At 35.3% G+C, this 20050-nt stretch overlaps 1 protein-coding gene across 2 annotated transcripts in view; it reads left to right on the top strand.

Moving 5' to 3' along the window:
- The window catches only part of VWC2L (von Willebrand factor C domain containing 2 like), a 331484-nt gene that overhangs the window by 234251 nt on the left and 77183 nt on the right, over positions 1-20050 (top strand). The window contains exon 4 of one of the 2 annotated variants that reach the window (XM_049784199.1): positions 4575-4926. The exons of the other annotated variant lie outside the window; for it this stretch is intronic. Coding sequence (XP_049640156.1) covers positions 4575-4723 — 149 coding nt within the window. The 3' untranslated portion in view covers positions 4724-4926. Of the gene's footprint in view, positions 1-4574; positions 4927-20050 lie in introns of those variants that run through there. 2 annotated transcript variants of the gene reach the window in all.

Genomic DNA, 20050 nt, shown 5'->3' on the forward strand with positions numbered 1-20050 from the left:
TTGATTTTTGTCGTTTTCCTCTTTTTTAATGTAGGCCTGTATTGCTATGAGTTTCTCCTTAATTACAGTTTTGCTGTGTTCCATAGATTTTGGCAATTTGCTTCTTCATCATCATTTGTCTCAAGAAATCATTTTATTTATTGCTTAATTTCCTCTCTGACCCAGCTATTTTAAGCAACATGTTGTTTAGTCTCCAGATATTAGATTTTCTCCACATCTTCTTTTTACAGTCTATCTTGATATCTGTTGCATTGTAGTCTGTCTGATAGGGTGCTCAGTATAATTCTTATACTTGTGATTTTATGTAAGTTATATTTGAGTCCTAAAGCATGGCCTATTCTAGAAAAGATTCCATGTGCACTTGGTAAGAATGTGTATTCCATTTTCTGAGTATGAAGGGCCTTTTATAAGTGCATTAGTCCTAGTTCTTCTAGTTGCTCATTTAAGACTCTTATGTCTTTCCTAGTGTTCTGTCTATTGAATCTGTCTAGTGGCAATAAGAGTGTGTTAAAATCTTCTACTACTATCACATTCCATCTCTATGTTTCTCCAGGTTTGCAAACAAAAGCCTTCCATATGTTGCTGGCTCTACACTGGTGCATATATGATGATCAGAGTTAGTACTTCTTGGTCTATTTTACTCTGATAAATATGAAATGTCTTTCTTTGTATCTCAGTAATTTCTTGAGGTTGAATGCAATTTGATCTGATATGAGTATGGCTGTACCAACTTTTTTTTTGGTCTTCCAGTGGCATTATAACTGATTTCCATTTTTTACTCTCAGCCTGTGTCTATCCTGAGCTTTTATGTGTGTTTCCTGCAGGCAGCAGATATCTGGGTTTTGTTTCTTGATCCAACCCTGTACTCTGTACCTCTTAATTGGAGGTATTAGTTCATTGACATTTAAGAAAATTATTGACAGAGAGGGTTGTTGTGCAATGATATTTTAAAGGGTTTTTGTTACCAGTGGGGATTTGTTTGTGTAACTGAACTCTAAGTAGTTCACTTAGAATCAGTTTGGTTAGCTCAAATTTTGTCAGTTCCTTTTTGTCTGAGAATGTTTCCATGTTTTGTTTTTGGTTTTGGTTTTGTGGGCCACACCCAGTGATGCTCATGGGTTCCTCCTAGCTATGTGCTCAGAAATCGCTTCTGGCTTGGGGGACCATATGAGATGCTGGGGGATTGGACCACGGTCCTTCCTAGGCTACCGCTGGCAAGGCAGATGCCTTATTGCTCTATGCCACAGCTCCAGCCCCCTGAAAATGTTTTTAACCCTATTTCCCATGTAAATGAGAGTTTTACAGGGTAGTAGACTCTAGGTTGGAAGTTTCTTTTATTTAGTAGTTTAATTATGTCATTCCACTGTCTTCTGCCTGAATTGTTTCAAATAGAAGATCTGGCTTTATTCTTATATTCCTTCCTTTGTACTTGAAAATTTTTTCTTCCTTATTGCTTTGAAGAATTCATCTTTCTCTTTGATTTTTGCCATTAAGATCACTATATGTCTTGTTAATCAGTTAGGGTCTATTTTGTTTGGTACTTTTTTCTTCTCTTGGATTTGTACAGCCATCTCTTTCCAGAGAGTGAGAAAATTATCTGCTATTAAATCCCTCACAACTTGTTCTTCCCCTTTACATTTTTCCTCCCCTCTGGTATTCCTATTATTCATAGATTATTTTACTTGTGTTTTGTATCACATTTTTTATTGACATTTTTGTTGTCGTTGGCATGTATTTTGTTTTCAAGTTCATCCATGACACTTTCTCTGTGTGTAATTCTGCTACTATGGCTTGTTAGCATGTTTTTTTTATTTTCTTAGTTACATTTGTATGAATTTTCTCATATTTTGATAGAGTTCTTTTTTGAGTTGGTTGAATTGTTCATCTATAGTTTCTTAATATTTTTTGATTAGTGACTCCTTGAATTCTATTGCTAAGACATTAAGTCCTTATTTTAGTTTCTCTTCTATAGGGTTTTTGCACTTTGAAGGACTTGGAAATTTGCTAGGATTTCTCTCCATATCCCAGCTGCTGGTGTCTTTCTTATTTTCCCTATTGTTCTTTGCGTTGGGTGGATTGGAGTGCAGGAGTTTCAAGGTGATTTTAAAAAAGTGGTCTGTTTAACTGTGCAAGGGGTGGTTGGTGGTGTATTGGCCTTTCTGTCCTTAGCAGGCTTGGCTTTTGTCATGGCGTCTGAGAGGTCCAGTGGCAGAAAGTTTGGGAGAAGTCTCTTTCATCAAGATTCATCCCTGTTTTTTCCTTTGCCTCAGTATCAACCTGACCTTGATAGCTAGCCTTTTAGACGCACATGTACATATTCAAGTTACTCAGTCAAAATTATCCTGACAAATTTCCAAATCCTCTCAAGAAGCTGGAAAAACACTGAAGAGCAAAATGCAAATATTTTAAGAATTTATTTGTTTGGGAATCACATTAGGAAAAAGAATCCCTATGTAGACATATTAAAGTATAAGGAGTGGGGGCCAGAGTGATAGCACAGTGGTAAGGCGTTAGCCTTAGACGCTGAAGGACAGTGGTTCGAATCCTGGCATGCCAAATGGTCCTCCAAGCCTGCCAGGACTGATTTCTGAGCGTAGAGCCAGGAGTAGCCCCTGAGTACTGATGGATGTGACCCCCCCCAAAAAAAAAAACAGAAAAAAAAAGTATAAAGAGTGGAAAGAGTTAGAAATGAAAAGAGAAACTATTCCTTTCACTGAGTTGTATCCAGGAAAACTGGTGATGGTGGTAAAAGAATTGCATCTCTGAAGCTATTTTTACACCGTTCAAACCTAGTCTGACCTAGAGTTGACTGGCTTTACTCACCAATGATCTTGAAACTATCAGACTATAATTCTTTAATATATTATCCTTAGTATTTCTATCTAACTCATCCTCATTATGGTGGACAAATACCTGAATCACAGTTCAGCTTGGAGAACCAAGCAAAATAGAAAGGATGCAATGGGTTTAGAATGACACTAACATATCCAGAAAACTATCTGGCTTTTCAATTATTCAAATAAAAATATTTCTAGGGCCAGAGAGATAGCACCGCAGTAGGGTATTTGCCTTGCACACGGCCAACCAAAGACAAATGGTGGTTCAATTCCCGGAATCCCATATGGTCCCCGAGCCTGCTAGGAGTTATTTCTGAGCACAGAGCCAGGAGTAACCCCTGAGTGCCACCGAGTGTGACCCAAACCCCCCTAAAAAGAAAGAAAATATTCTTATGTCAACCATTCATTTTTACTCAGGAAAAAGTTTCTTGTCATAATGCCATAATGTCATAATTATACCTTGGTCCACCTAACTACATATATAAGGACCACTGGATTAGTTCCAGAAGATGGAATATTTACATTTTGAAATACTAAAATGTCTTTGTACTTTTATCTTTGAGAAAATTACACACCTATTCATGCGTTTTTCCTGGATGCAGAATTGAGGGAATCTCAGAACATAGCTAAGAGGCATTGCCTAAATGGAGCTGTTTTGTTTTTGTTTTTTTTTTTCCAAAGGTACTGTTGTTAAACCTCCCTACTGCCCAGTCAGATCTAGGTCAGACTGGATGTGAACAGAGTCAAAATAACTTTAGAAATGCAAATTATCCATGACATTTTAGAAAAAAAATGTTCATATCACTTGAATTTGATCAATAATATTACTAGCATGGAATACTGATGTTTATCCATTGGCAGGATTGCAGGGATAGAAGATAGAAAAACGAATGAATAAATAAATTACTAAAAAGAGAGAAAAGAAACAAGAAATATAAAAGAAAATTGTTAAATTTTTCAACTCCCATCTATAACAGTGAGGTGCAATTATTCAGTAAAGCTTTCAGAATTCGATAAAGTAAAATAAAATTTCTGCTGACTTTCAGAAGTCAACCATTTGGGTCATTCTTGAAAAAAAAAGAAAAAAGATAGCCAGCAGATTAGAGGAGCTCCATTTATAAAAATCAAATGAACCTCTAACAAAGCTTGTTTGGGACATGAATAAATCATCTGGTCATGAATTATTCATTGTTATCAAGAAACAAGCTGGGGATTCCAGGAACCAGGCTGGAGGAAGAACTAAAAATGGGCAGTGAGCAAGTTTGTTTTCTCTTCATCACGGAAGCAAGAGAACAGTCCTGAGGGTTACCATCATGGAATATAGACCAGGCTAGACCCCACAGCTCAAATTCCTGAAGCCACTTCAGCAGTCCTTTTGCCCCAGAAGACAAAGCAAATAGAACTTCATTCAAACAGCCTCAAATTTAGAAAACTGCATGCACTCACAAACAATAGAATTTTATTTGTTGACCCACAAGTTACATTTTTATTAGACAGAAAATATAAGAAGTATATAAAAACATTAGGATTGATAGCTTGAATATCTAGAAAATACCTAAGCAATTCTTTGATGATAAATTAAGTGGATGCCTCCATATTCCAGGTTAGGGGGTATGCTTCACTGTTCCGTTTTGCTTTGTTTTTTTATTTTGTTTTGGTGGGAAATGTTCATGAGTTGGGAAAAGAAGGAATGCCTTCCAGATTTAATTAACTAATCAATGTATGTATATGTTCCAGGTCCAAACTGCTTTGCAGGAACCACAATAATTCCAGCTGGCATTGAAGTGAAAGTGGATGAATGTAACATCTGTCACTGTCACAATGGGGACTGGTGGAAGCCTGCTCAATGTTCAAAACGCGAATGCCAAGGCAAGCAGATTGTATAGAACAAGTTCCCTGCCCATGACGAGTTCTTAGAAGAGAACGTTATGGCTGCTACACTGCACATGTTTAAAACTAAACAAAATCAACAAACTCCTGCCAGCTACAACAGGGTCACCAGCAAAACCTTTTAGGGTTGACAAAAGTGAATATTTTACTAAGAGGACATTTCTCTCTTGCTATATAAAATATATATGGTATATAGCTCTCCAATTTGCTTTTGATATTCTTCTTGCTTCATGGTGATTTAATGACTGCATTTCTGAAACAAAAGAAAAGAAAGTCTCAGAGAGGCTCCAATTCTGGTGAAACTTCTAGCCTGCCAGTTCACCATTCATTGATTTACTCTTTTATATTCTTCTGTATATCACATGGCATTCTCTCCGTACATTTTTTTAAATTGTTTTCATCACAAGATACTAATTGTCTGGATTTGACTGCTCATTAGAATTCTAAATTGTGTCCACTGCCGTAGCACAGCAGGTAGGGCGTTTACCTTGCACATGGCCAACCTGGGTTCAATCTCTAACATCCCATATGATCCCTTGAGCCTGCCAGGAGTGATTTCTGAGTGCAGAGCCAGGAATAACCCCTGAGCACTGCTGGGTGTGGCCCCAAAACAAAACAAACAAACAAAAAAAATATTAGGGTGAAGACCCTTTCTGACCAGGAAGACACAAAGGCATCCAACCATCAGTCTTCACAAGTGAACCATGCCTTGTATACTCAGAAAGTAGGGGCACTCACAGAAAGACTCAGTTCTGGGCAGGGTAGGGAAGTGGTGCTTGCTGCATTACATGGAGGCTCACACTTTGATCCTTCCAAACCACTAATTTCATAAACTAAACCTTAAAACTGCCAAACAAACAAACAAAAATAAACATGGTAGGTACACCATGGCCTTGAGTTAAAAAAAGCAAAGGGAGACAAGTCATCAAAATGATGGCATCAATTGCCAGACCTCCTCTTGAGGCTGGACTAGATTTTGGCTTATAATTAAACACACTCTAAACCCACTTGATCACCTGGATCTGTAAACACAGAACCAGGCTGGGAGTAGCCCCACTGTGAATCTGAATGCTTCTAAACATGCCTGGCGTTTGAATTCAGATTCAGCTGATAGTAGCCATACACAATGCTTGTGGTTCAGAACTGCTTTTGCCATGGTAGTTATGACCGCTCAGCCCTATGTCTAAAAACACAGATTCAGGACACAATTTCCACCTCAAGTGCTGCTTTAAAATTAAAGATTAGGGTACAGTGGGTCTTGCACAATACGATTCCATTTGTTGAACATTTTTTTAAATGTATATATTAGCCACTGGATAATTAAAGTGAACATTTGCAGAGTCTCAAGGTTGCCCTGGTAATGCTGCTAGTATAGTAACAGAAAAAATACACAGGGTATCTGATGCCACCTTGATATAAGTGCAAATTCAACAATTCTAAAACCATATGGCATAGATAGTTGCTTATTCCACTCTCTTGTTTTGAAAACCCTGGCATAGATGGTGGGGTAAATGAAGAGCACTGAAGTTTTATTCATTGTGTGTTCTTTCCATTTCTGCTTCTACCCAAACCTGGCCTTGGGCATAGATTTCTATAAAGTGTCACCTTCTAGAATAAGGTTTCTCAAATTTAGCGAGGCATTTTTGAGCCAGACACTTAATTGCAGTAGGGCTGCTCTGTCATTTTGAAAGGTTGATCTTCTATCCATGCAGTAATAATAGCAATACTCTAGTTGTAATCATTGACTGTCTCTAGACATTGCCAAATGTCACTAAGGGAGGGGTTACAAAGTGAAATATCCTCTGCTTGAGAAGCCAATAATATCTAGAACCATCTGTAGAGAGGCTAAGGAAGGGACATCAGAAAAATCTTGGTGATAGCTTGCTTTGGGGAGCATCTAAGCCCTTTGGTTGTGCACAATGAGTGCCTCCTCTTCCCAGAGGAGAGGTCATTTCTTCCAAAGGGAAGGATGCTTCTCTTTCCCACTCAGGATCCACTTCTTTAGTCTCTCAACTGGGTTTTCATTTGAAATTGGCAGCCTCTCCTTCTTGAAAGCATCTCTACTCACACACACACACACACACACACACACACACACACACACACACATTAAAAAGGTATCATTTCCAAAATGAATGTGTTGATGAGTTGAACCTGATACTTCTCACGCATACTTTGCTCTTATTGAGATACAAACAGCACGATCTACTGAAGAACAGGAAGTCGCCTCCACTACATGGGTTTGCAAAAGGTTGGTGCCTTCCAGTTACCACCATGGATACATCATAGAGATAGCCATGAATCATTCATGAACAATTCTGCATGATTTATTCCTGCACTCCAAAGCAAAGGCATTCCACACTGCAGCTTGTGTCTAGACAGAGATGCGTTATAGAGCTTTCTTTGCCCTGAGGTTGCCTGTTGCCAGCTTCAAAAAATTCCACATTCTTGGAAAGAAATAATAATAAATGACAAGAATAAGATTGGAAACCCAGAAAATATCAATGATATAACCATAGAGCATAGAAGACTGTCTCTTATTAAGAAGTGACTGTGCCAAACTATAAAAAACAGTGCAACAGGAAGGCCAGGGTACAGAAATTTTGTATCAGTTTTTGCACAGTGATAATCACAAGAATTTTTACTAGCATACAGAATTTAAACAGCACGAAGCTTTTTTCAGAGGGTTTGAGAAGAAAGGCTATTCAATGGCCTCCATTACCAGCCAGAGGGATTATGTTGTTGTTGTTGCTGGTTTTATTTTTTCAATGTAGAGATTTACTACAAGCTGATTCCTTTAAAACTTTGTACCACTTACATTTTTTTCCCCTTTTGGGAGAGATGAACCTCTACTGTGAAAGAATTTCTCATAAACCGAGAAGTATTTTACAACTTCCTTCAACCCAACCCGGTCACTGAGAAATTCTTCCCAAACTCTGAACAACATTCTGGTCCCTTCTGTTATTTTTGTTTTTGTTTTGTTTTGTTTTATGTTTTTTTTTTTGAAGGCTTGTTAACAGCCACACTGTCACCTCAGCCGCTGTCGTACTCTTCTTCTGCCTTTGGTTCTCGGCTTTAACTACAGCTCTGTTTAAATAAGGGATCAACATCTTGTTTGTCAGCTGATGCCTGTTCAAAAACAATTCAGTTTCTAAAATCTTTCCAAAATGGTGTGCCTGAAAACTAGTGAGAAAAATTAATAACTCAACACTAAACTGTAAAAAGGGGATTCTAGCAACAATATTTGATGTGTAAAAAATATATTATTAAAAATTATTTTGTTAAATATAAAGTGTGTTAACCAACAAATATTGCTTGTGGTATATTTTCCTTCTCATTTTTCTCCTCTCTCCTTCCATTCAATATTTACTGACTAATACTCAGTGACTTCTCCCTCCAGAGTTATAGTCAATTAGAATTAAGCATTAACATTAGTATTGACCTGTGTACATTTTCATTTTTCATAATATAAAGCAAGACTGACCAGAGGAGTGGTAAGGGAGTTCAAGAGCAAAAGGTGAAAATGTAAGCAAAAGAAAAGGATGTGACCAACCCTGAGCTAAACACAATGTTAATAACAATCTACAACTATTGATTTCTTACTCTATGGGGGACTGAACCCACAGAATCCTGTTCAATCACATAAGACAACCACAAGGGAAGGATTCATCTCTTCTCAGCTGTTGGGCAAGTCAAAACACAAAGAAGTGACATGGTTTGCTCAAGGACTCAGAATAGTAAGTAGCAAAGCAAGGATTTTGTATTACAAAATTTTCAAATACACAAGAAAAAAGGAAAAATAGTACTATAAAAAAACTGCTATTTACACAGTATCCAGACTCAGTAACTATTAAGATTTTGCCTAGTGCTAAATATTTACCTTTCTTTTCCTTGATTATTTTAAAGTGAATATCAAGTATCCTACAATTTCATTTCATCCTTGTATCCATTAAAGATCATTCTTTTCTCTGCCAAAGTAGTTTCTTACAAAATCATGTCTTACCAAAAGCTAGAAAAAAATAATAATGATCTCACAGTGGCATCTAAATATTTAATTAATTCAATTATTTTAGTTTTCAAAATATGCAAGGAAGGGAATTTTAATGTTGAATTTGAATCTGAATCCAAAGTAGAAACTTGAGTCCTGCTAACTGAATTGCCAGAGTCCTGTGATAACTTTTTGAAGAGTTTGGGCTGAGAAAAAATTAGTTTTTTTAAACTCCATGTGAAACTCACTCTAACACTCAATAAATATGTTTTCTTTGGAGATAACTATTTTTCTTCTTCTTCAAAAACACTAATACAAAGTAAAGCTGAACAATATTTTAGTTTCTAAATTACCATTGTCTTCTGCTTTGTTAATGGAAGAAAGAAAAAGAGCCAACCACTAAGAAAATATCAGCAGAGAGTTCCCACATATTTGTATACTCCATAGCACTCCATCAACATTTTCTTAAAACAAGATTAGGCTCTCTTGCTTTCCAATTTCCCTTGAGTCAAATTCTCTGGCCCTGTGTTCCTTGCAAAGCATTGCTTTACAGTTCATTTCTGATTCAACTTTCCTAGGAGGGCAATTCAAAGCCTAGAAAGGAAAGCTATGAACTGTGACAACTCCTGGGTTTGTTATTTGAGAGTTGATGTTGAAATTTCTAGTCTTTTAAAGAAAGATGCCTTCCTGATATAGAAAGGCACACACTATGTTGAGTGAGCAATATCACGTATGCTTTCTTAACACATTTATAAGAGCCTGATACTTTGTATTGGAGTGACAGTTTTATCAATGAGTCTTAAATTGTACTACTGGTATTAAAACTGCAATTTCCCTGACCAATCTGATATTTCAAGAAGGCATACTGTTCTGATAAACCAAACACTATTAGTACCTTTCCTAAACTAACAGTTATTTGACAGTGTCCTTTGAAATCTTGAAATTCAAATTCCAATTTCAGTAACCCCACAACATTTCATTATAGCCTAGCTGAGTATAAGTACAATTTGGCAATTATATTTTTATAATTAAGGTTGAATAAATAAACCTCCAAATGAATAATTATGTAAGGTTATGGGGTTGAAAAGGAGTTTGACTTTAAAGCTCACCAGACCGGAGTGGTAGCACAGTGTTAGAGCATTTGCTTTGCAATTGGCAGACCCAGGACAGACACAGGTTTGATGCCCAGTATCCCATATGGTACCCCAAGCCAGGAGCAATTTCTGAGCACAAAGTCAGGAGTAACCCTTGAGCACTGCTGGGTGTGGCCCAACAACCCCCACCCCAAGGCTCACCATATGTTAAGGAATTATCTTGTGTGTGTCTGATAATATATCTGTTATGTAACATGAAACAAAGTTTTAATACCTTACACTAATTGGTTCAATCATTATTTATATCACCAAAATATTAAGAATTAGTCTTTGCATTTTTCAGACTGGAGCAGATTCAGAGAGCTTTCTTGCCTATTTTTTTAAATCATGCAGTAGAAATAAGCTAAACAGATTTTATATCAGAGAGTTTTCAGTCTTTAACATTACCACCTATAAAATAACTCAGAATAGAGCCCAATACATTAAAAATGGTTATTAACTATGATAATAGTTCATAATTGTTACTAGCTAATGGTAATTGTTAGGTGATAAAGAATATGCAAAGAAAATCAACTTGTTTTTTTATTTGCACTGTGGATCAATTTACATTCAAATCGAGAGTAACATGGCCATATCTTTGCCTTGGACAATTCTGACAGCAAAATGAAAGAGAAATTAAGGTTTAGGGAAAGAGTAGCAGTAGGAAAACAAATGGGAAACAATGTTAAGAATCCAGGAAAAATAGTAAAATTCTGATCTTGCAGAGGTATAATCTGGATTGGCTAATCAATAATATGTAACTTCATGGAGGCTCAAATGGAATTCAAGAATTTAATTGACTCACAATTCTAGTTCAAGTCATTAGAAAGTCATTGACGTTAATAATAATCTCAAAAAAGGGGGGTACCTATGTTTTACTTGGAGGTGATCCCTACATTGAATTTAGAAGCTTACACCAAAGGCGGTAACAAGAAATTTTTAACCCAGATATGCTTTTTTATAGAATAGCCCACTTTTTTGATTTGTCATTCTTGGACTGAATTTCAACTTTCTTTTTGTTTGGCCCCCAACTTAGCAGTGCTGAGGGCTGATACCTGGTTCTGTGTTCAGAAATCACCTTTAGATGGGTCCAGGGGACCAGGAATTGAATCCAAGTCAGCCGTGTGCAAGGCAAGTGCCCTTCCAGTACCCACAATACCATCTCTATGGCCCCTGAATAATAGTCAGTTGAATGGGGGCAAATGTTCTCCATTGATAATATATTCTTTTATAATATTATTACAAAATAAAAGTCAAATGTTATACTGTCATTTACAGACTTCTCTAGTTGTGGCAAAGGCAAATATTGATGAAGTAAAATGTGTTTATCGAGATAACAAACTGCTTAAAAGTGTTCAAAACACCTCTCTCCACACTATCTTTCAGAATATAAAGTGTTGGTTTTAGTTCCATACAGTAATCCATCACGGTTCTGGAAATTTCCAGAAGACCGTTGAAGAGTATATATGGCTTCTCTGTTTATTTTTACTCTTTTTTTTAATTTGCAAGATAAGATTGAATGGCAAGTTAGGATCTGAGATGTCTTGGAGGCCCTCTCCATTTCTATTACATTTTTCTTTGCCTTTGTTGTTGTTGTTGTTTCATTTTCATTTTAATTAATCACAACATTGGGTCAGCCAGACCCATTAACTGCATTTCTCATTCAGACCTTTCAGTGATGCAATTGCAGATGCAATTTAATTTGTTGACCCATGATCGATAGCAATTAATAGCATCTCTTTAATCTTGTTGAAAGGCCTGTCTTTGGCTCCCAATAGCTACCATCTCAAGGGAAAGGTATCAGCACACTCAGGTTATTTAGCTTTTAGGCATTAGCTTCTCTCAACCACCTAATATTTTCATGACTGAATATCTATTTCAGAAGTGAGCATTCTTTAGGGTCTTTCAATTACCATACAATTCATCCAGGTTATTAGTCTGTTACCAGCACAACAGATAGATGTTATGAACAAAGAACTCTAAAATATATTATGCAGTACTTTAATTTAGAAAAGAATATTTTGTATTTTAAATTGCACTATGTTAATAAAGCAGAAAGTTGGGTGTACTAGGCTACTCCATAGTGCCTTTAGTTAACTCAATCATAACAGTCCAGCCTTTTCCTTTTATGAATCATGCTAATGAAATACTTTATTAATTCATCCACTGTATAAAACCTACCCACTGGGAAATAGGCATATTTGATGGGATGTAAATGAGATAACTTTATATCTTGTTCTCATATGGCTTATAGTTTGAAGGTTTAGGCAGTAGGCAAGTTCAGAATATAAGAAAGAAAAGTGATGTATTTTAGGTATAAACAAGTACATTGGGAATACTTGTGAAAATACCAATACCTGAATCTAAAAAATCTTCAAAAAAGATTGGACTTGAAATTGGAGGTTGTTTTTCTTTTAAATAAAAAGGAATAAACATTTAGTTTATTAAAGCATGCAGATGGTAACTAATGCCTCTTTGCAGATTACAAGGTAAGTTTCTACTGATTCAGCTCAGACCATGTAATTATCCCATTTTTCTAATAAAAGATTCTAAATCAGAAATCACAGATCTGGAACAAAACTAAAGGCTTTTTTAAAAATTAAATTATAATGGAATTATTTTCTCTGGTGTAACCAGTTCTTCATAACAACCAACATATAAGTAGAATTCCCCTGCTTCTGTCCAATTTTAGGTACCAAGCTCTTTCCATATCTTTCCATATCCATTCAAATATATTCTTACATTTCTATATCAAATTGGGTAATGCCACCACACTCCTATGGTATTTTTACTGTTAACCTCATCAATGGTCCCTTCATTCTTGGTATTAAGATCACTTATAGAAAAGAAAGCTCTGACCCTAATAGTATATCAGAAAACAAGAAAGATAGATAAATTTTAGCAAGAATTATTTTTCTGAAACGGCAACATAAAAATGACCTTATGTGCTATAAACTTACAAAGCTAGTCTTAAAACCAATTGTCAAGAAGTTTCCTGTGTCACCAAAAAGATTAAAAGATGCTAGGTAATGTCCTTTAGATAAGATTTAAGTGAACTGATTATGTAAATACAAAGCATTTTATTTATAAATTTACTTGAATGCCTCAAGGGCATATATGTTTTTATATATATATGTATAAACAGTATAGGATTTTGTAGCCTGGGAAGTATAAAACTATAAACGTTTGACAGTTCTATTCTTAAGATCACCGCTTGGTTCTATCTTTGCTCAATTACTATACTCTTCTCCCTCCTTTTATCTTATAAATGCAAACTTGTTTGGCCACAGAAGTTCTTACTCCACCACTGTCTTGCTGAAAAGCATTTCATTAGTTCTGCTTGTTCATAGATTTAATTTTCCATCTCTAATCATTTGTGGCTCTTGAGGCCCATCGATTTCAGAGGGAACCTGAACATGAGCTTAGGAAAGTGTCACGGAAATCAAGATGCCTTGAAACTTTAATCCATGCAGTGACAAGGAAATCTATACACAAAAATGATTTTTAGTACATGCAAGAAATATTCTAAATGATAGAAAATATTTAATTTGTTTATTCTTACTGCAATTGTTTCTGTTTATCTGCTTGTATCTTTTACAACTAGACAATTAGTTCTCTAGAAAAAAAATACCTATTACCTACTCCATTTATTTATACCTACCAGGTACCCCTTCTATAGATTGAACAAAGAAATGCCATAGAGATCCAAATAGCATAAGGATACCTACAAGCAGTTGTGGGAGAACATTCTTCAAAACACTTCACTTACATAAAGCACATTGTTGGTGGGACTGGACACTACTTTTTATTCTCCAAAGGAGCTGGCAGTGATCTTGAAGATTTTCACAATTTAAGTGCCTGACTGTCAGCCTGACAAGTATTTTCCACTCAAGGATGTTAACTTTAATTGCTTTGGATACCTTCTAGATCATGAGTTATTGAGCAGCACTTTGGAGAAAAATAGTTGAATAGATAAATAGAATAAATAAATAATAAAGAAATAAATGAGCACCTAGGACCACTCCTGAAGAAAGAGACAGCCAATCACCCATTTTCCATTCTCCATCTTACAACTCAGAGCTTTTCATCACTGACTACTATGAATCCAGACTCAGCAGCCTAGAATAGTTAGAATAGTTTTCTGTTGATAAATAAAAGTCGTAAGTTATCCTCTAATGAGCATGGAGGATAACAAAAGCAGCAGTGTGAAATATTGAATCTTAGAAGCACTAAGTTGAAATATTTGGGAGGTGTAAAGAGTTATGATCACCCATGTAGTATGGTATGATATACTTCCCTTCTTTGCACTTGTAGGAATAAAAGTGGCACCTATCTGTACTCATATATTCTATTCCATTGATTTCTTCTGAAGAAAATAGAAGGCATACTCACATGCCTATTGAATTGATGTCAACTCAGAAAAATATTTTTGTTTACCATAAAATTGGTATCTCAGTATAATAAATCCACTATCTCTGTAGGCTAGTTGTACAGCAATTTATTATTTCTTTAACTGTCTTCTGCATAAGATTTCAGAATGAACGGGTATAATATGAAGACATCATCATGCACTAAAATACAATTTGGAAACCTATTCTCTAAACCTCTGCCATACAATAAGGTGTGAATTTTATAACCTTTTAGTTTATTTTATCAGACTTCAAGTTAGACTAAATAATATCGTCTGAACTAATTGTCTTTGACATCTGATTTATATCTATTGAGCTGCTTTGAACCAACTGGATCATTGTAAAGTCTCACTTCTAAAATTTTGATAGATACTGTTAGACTCTTATTTATAAAATCAAATTTCCTTTCTAGGAGGAAGTAATTGCAAATTAATTTCTTTTAATAAAACGTTCTATTGCCTTATACCATATACAGAGAAGTGCAGAGAATTTATAACACAGGATATTTAGTTATATAACTAATATCCAGCATCCTCATGGGCCCACTTCCATCCAACATCCTCACCAAGGATAACCCCTACAAAATTAGGCTGACTTTCCAATAGCACAGTAACTTTGTCTATTCTGAGACTATGAAATCAAAATCATACATCATGTGTCTTTTGAATATGATATCTTTTACTCAACATCCTGCTTCTGGGTATAGCTACAATTTTTATTGACAAGAATTATCATTTAATTCACATTTACCTGTTTTTATTTACTAAGACAAATATATATTAATCTAAACAATAATCTAAAACCTCACACAAATATCAAAGACTGAAAAAATGACAGAAAGAGAAGAGATATCATGATAAATTGATCATTTTTCTCTCCCTGAGGTTCCAATAACACATATTTGTTTAGGAATTTACTGGATCCATACACAGGAAGCTGCCCCTAGGAAGAGGTAAATGTTAAAGCTCACTAGTGGTGAAACTAAGTTTCAATTTCTGAAGAAAATATAGCTTGTGCTCCACTATAATATTTCATCTATAGCTGAATTTGTCATTTACCACTTTATTTCTTTACTCTATGGAAAATTTTTATAGTGGCCATGGAAGAGAAGCAAGACTTCTTGACAGGCAAGCACTAAAAGGTCATATCAAAATAGAGATGGAAAAAGTTCTGTGAGGGCCAGGGTAGGGTCACTGGAGATTGAAGGGAATGTCAAAGCTTTCTAAGTAAAAACCACTCATTCAAATAGGATCTATATGTTCTACAATTGTTTGGAAATATCTGACCCTTCCCCATCCTTCACCTGGCTATTACATATCTTTATCTCTATTCTATCACTTTGTGTTCAAATTAAATCCACTTGAAGAGAGCACTAGTATATGATTTGATTGGGTCAAGTATTTCAAGATGTCTCTGGAAAACACAATAAGTAAATATTTGCTGGTTGTCCCCCCACCAAATTGTAAGTTGATAAGAGAATTAGTTATTCCAACCCAGAATGTATACGCAGCACATTTTTCTTGAATGAATACATTAATAAAAAATATTTTAAGTATTCTCAAGATACAAAATTGATACGCAATTATCTTTGGGTGTTTGGGTTTATTTTATACATCTTAGCATTTTTCTAGATTATATATGTAATCTCTCACCAAAACAAAAAAAATTGTAAGTGCTACAGAAATATATCTCTATCTTAAGATAAAGTTCATCCTCCTTTCCTGGAATATGTGTTATAGATTCCTTGAGTTAAAAATCTAGTTCTTCAGCATTTTGATACTAAAAGTCATCAAATGACTAGACTTTGAAGTGTAAATCCACTGAACTATAATAAATCATTTAACTTCCTCCCTACCAAGTGTATCAGTACACACTTGAAATGACACCTTAAATATTTATAATACACATTCCCCTTCTCATATTCTAGGAGATCAATTCTAGGAGATTAAAACAAAATATTTAGCAGAAAAGCAGTTAATATGCTCTGTGCTGCATTCTATTTTGTGTTATCGTTTCTTCAAAAAATGTAGACTCATCTTTACTTACATAGAGTATAAGAAAATTAAAAAATGACCAGTAATCATGCTAAAAATGTTTGAGTTTCTTCAAATATAATGCAGATGGTAACACAATGGGTGACTTCTTTGCAGTTAGAAGTAAGCAACATGATTAAGTGATGATCTGATATTCTAGATATAATAAAGTGGAAATGTTGACATTCTAAGGTTTCTTTGAGGGCAAGAGATAACTAGAATTTCTAATTTAGAAGGAGCTTATAAGAGACTATGTATTATTATCTTAATAAAATGAGAGGTAATCATTAACAATAATTCACACTTAAGGAGAATCTCTAAAATGTTTATGAATTTATAGAACATTAACTAAAACATAGTAATTCTATTATTCTGAAATCCCAGAAAATATTTGTCCATGTCATATATTGCTACATAAGATAAAGTTGTGCTGAAATTGATGTGTATCCTTCAGGATTTTTTAAGCGATTACTTATTCCTAGAATCTGATTTTATCTTGTAAGTGACATAAAGAGAGGACCCTAAAGATTGACCATAACATTGTATGCAGGAGGCCAGCATTCAATCCTCAGTCCTGCATCTACCCACACTGTAGGGTGAGCCCTACTTCCACCCACAAAAGAATTATTCTGAGATTTTCTTCATTAATCTACCTAATGTCTCAAAATACTCAGTAACGTAAAAGTTAATTTGGGGGTGGGGGAGAAGCGCACCTGACGGCGCTCAAGGATTACTTTTATTTTTATTTAAACACCTTGATTACATACATGATTGTGTTTGGGTTTCAGTCATGTAAAGAACACCACCCATCACCAGTGCAACATTCCCATCACCAATGTCCCAAGTCTCCCTCCTCCCCACCCGACCCCCGCCTGTACTCTAAACAGGCTCTCCATTTCCCTCATACATTCTCATTATTAGGAAAGTTCAAAATGTAGTTATTTCTCTAACTAAACTCATCACTCTTTGTGGTGAGCTTCCTGTGGTGAGCTGGAACTTCCAGCTCTTTTCTCTTTTGTGTCTGAAAATTAGTATTGCAAGAATGTCTTTCATTTTTCTTAAAACCCATAGATGAGTGAAACAATTCTGCATTTTTCTCTCTCTCTCTGACTTATTTCACTCAGCATAATAGATTCCGTGTACATCCATGTATAGGAAAATTTCATGACTTCATCTCTCCTGACAGCTGCATAATATTCCATTGTGTATATGTACCACAGTTTCTTTAGCCATTTGTCTGTTGAAGGGCATCTTGGTTGTTTCCAGAGTCTTGCTATGGTAAATAGTGCTGCAATGAATATAGGTGTAAGGAAGGGGTTATATCAAGGGTTACTTCTGGCTTTGTGCTCAGAAATCGCTCCTGGCAGGTATGGGGCACCATATGGGACGCTGAGATTCGAACCATTCGTTGGTTCTGGGTCGGCCGCTTGCAAGGCAAATGCCCTACCTCTGTGCTGTCTCTCCAGACACCATAAAGGTAAATCTTACACAAACTAGTCAATGTCTTTTTATGTCAAAAATAATCTCAACAAGATGTAATGCAAATGGAGAAACAAAAAATTCTAAAAAGTTCAATATATAAAGAAGTTACACAAAGTGATACAATACACAGAGAACTAATCATTCTCAATTGGACTTTGCAGGACCTTCTGGAGAAAAAAGTCCTGCCCAATTTTCCAGATGTGAATAAATGATAACTAGGTGGAAAGAAATGAGCAAGCTAATGTAATCAAAACCATTAAAAAAAAAAGATTGTGTTGTCAAGCAATTGTCCATATGTGGAGACATGAAAGCAAAACCATTGTACCTCAAACAGAGGTGAAGAAAAGCATAAGCTAAGTCATGAAGAATCTTGTGAGCTCTAGCTCTACTGGGGAGGTAATTTTCAATATGTAACTCTAACAAAAGCATTGGGAGGATCTACCATAGGAATCTTCATAGTTTAACATGCATACTGGAGAGAAAATTCTAACTCTAGCTAAACTGTGAAAATGTATCTGAGAAAGTGATGCTAAATTGGATGATGTGATAGAGTTCTTCTCAAAAACAAATGATGAAAAATGAACATAAAAAGGCAGAGTACAGTGATTAAAAGAAGTGGTATTCCTTGTGTTAAACTTAGGCAATAAAATTAGAATGACTTGAAAATTGAATATGTGAGAGAAATAATTACAGCTCAAGTGAGAGGTAAACATAAGGTAAAGAATATGTTGTGTTTGTGAGAATAAAATTTACTTCTATTAAATTGCAGGTGAAACAGATTTCAGTGTGAGTTCTTAGAGCAATCCTTTGAGAATATACATATGAATTTGAAGTTTAAAAACAAGGTCAAGATAGGTTTCATGATGAAGATTTTTTTTATTTTTTTCTTCTTTATTTGAACATCTTGATTACATAAATGATTGTGATTAGGTTTCAGTCATGTAAAGAACACCCCCTTCACCAGTGCAACATTCCCACCACCAATGTCCCAAATCTCCCTCCATCCCACCCCACCCCCACCTGTACTCCAGACAGGCTTTCCAGTTCTCATGGTGAAGAGTTTTAATAACAAAAGAAGAGTTAAAGTCTGGGGTCAGAGTGTTGGCACAAGCTGTAAAGCTTCTGTCTGCCTTGCTCCCGCTAGCCTAGGATAGACTTCGGTTCAATCCCCCCAAGCCAGGAGCGATTTCTGAGTGCATAGCCATGAGTAACCCCTGAGTGTTACTGGATGTGGCCTCAAAACAAAACAAAACAAAACAGAACAAAAAATCAGTTAAAGTCATAAAGTATGTAAGTTTCCCAAAGACTAAAATGTTTGTAAAATATAAATTATAATACATAGAAATAAACCCAATAATTATACTTGGGCCAATAGTCAAGAATACTGTGTGACAATACATTTTTATAATTTACTTTGTTTTTAGAGCTCAAAATTGTTATTATATGTTATCTATTTAGGTATTAAAATAGTAAAGACAATAATAATAGGTTCATGATGAGCAAAATTGAAATATATAAATAAAATTAATTATTAGTTATCTCAGAGATTTAACTGAAGACTTTGGTCTTACCTATTCATGTTTACATGGATTGCTGGATAAAGAGAAGGGATGTAAGTAATTCATCATCATACAAATAATTTTAGCCATATGCACTTAAATATTCATTTCTTAGTCCATTACATTCAACTTTATGCCACAGCAATACCCAGTTATCAGTAGAATTTTGAAGGTTTCAATCTTAATTTTACTCAGATGAAAAATTTTATCATAGTTTTAGCTTTGTGAAATATTGGCAAAAGGTCCCACAAGGAACATGAGACCAAGGTTAATGTCCTTCTAAGTCAAGGCACAATAATACACAAAGAACCCATTTTCATTGTATTGCATGTCTTCTGATATTTTTCTGATATTTTATTGGTAGGCTCAAGATCTGAGAGCAGAAGTGAAGCACTGGGACTAATTTTAGTTTCAGATATATCTCTTAGCATTAAATTTTCCTTAACTTTTATAAAATTCAAGGTTATTCCTTTATCACATTGATTTTCAGCTAATTTTATATTTTATATTCAAAAAAAGTCAAAATGCTGTTTCTCTCAAGACATAAAAAGAAATGTACATGGAAGATGAGGGGCCATGTTTCTGCCCAACTGAAAGCATTTGTTCAAACTATTAGTTTTTCTCATAACTAAAGGGTTGACTTTTTTTTTTTTGGCTTTTTTTTTTGGGGGGGGGTCACACCCGGCTGTGCTCAGAGGTTACTCCTGGCTGTCTGCTCA

Source organism: Suncus etruscus, chromosome 1, assembly GCF_024139225.1.
Source record: "Suncus etruscus isolate mSunEtr1 chromosome 1, mSunEtr1.pri.cur, whole genome shotgun sequence".
Taxonomy (NCBI): domain Eukaryota; kingdom Metazoa; phylum Chordata; class Mammalia; order Eulipotyphla; family Soricidae; genus Suncus; species Suncus etruscus.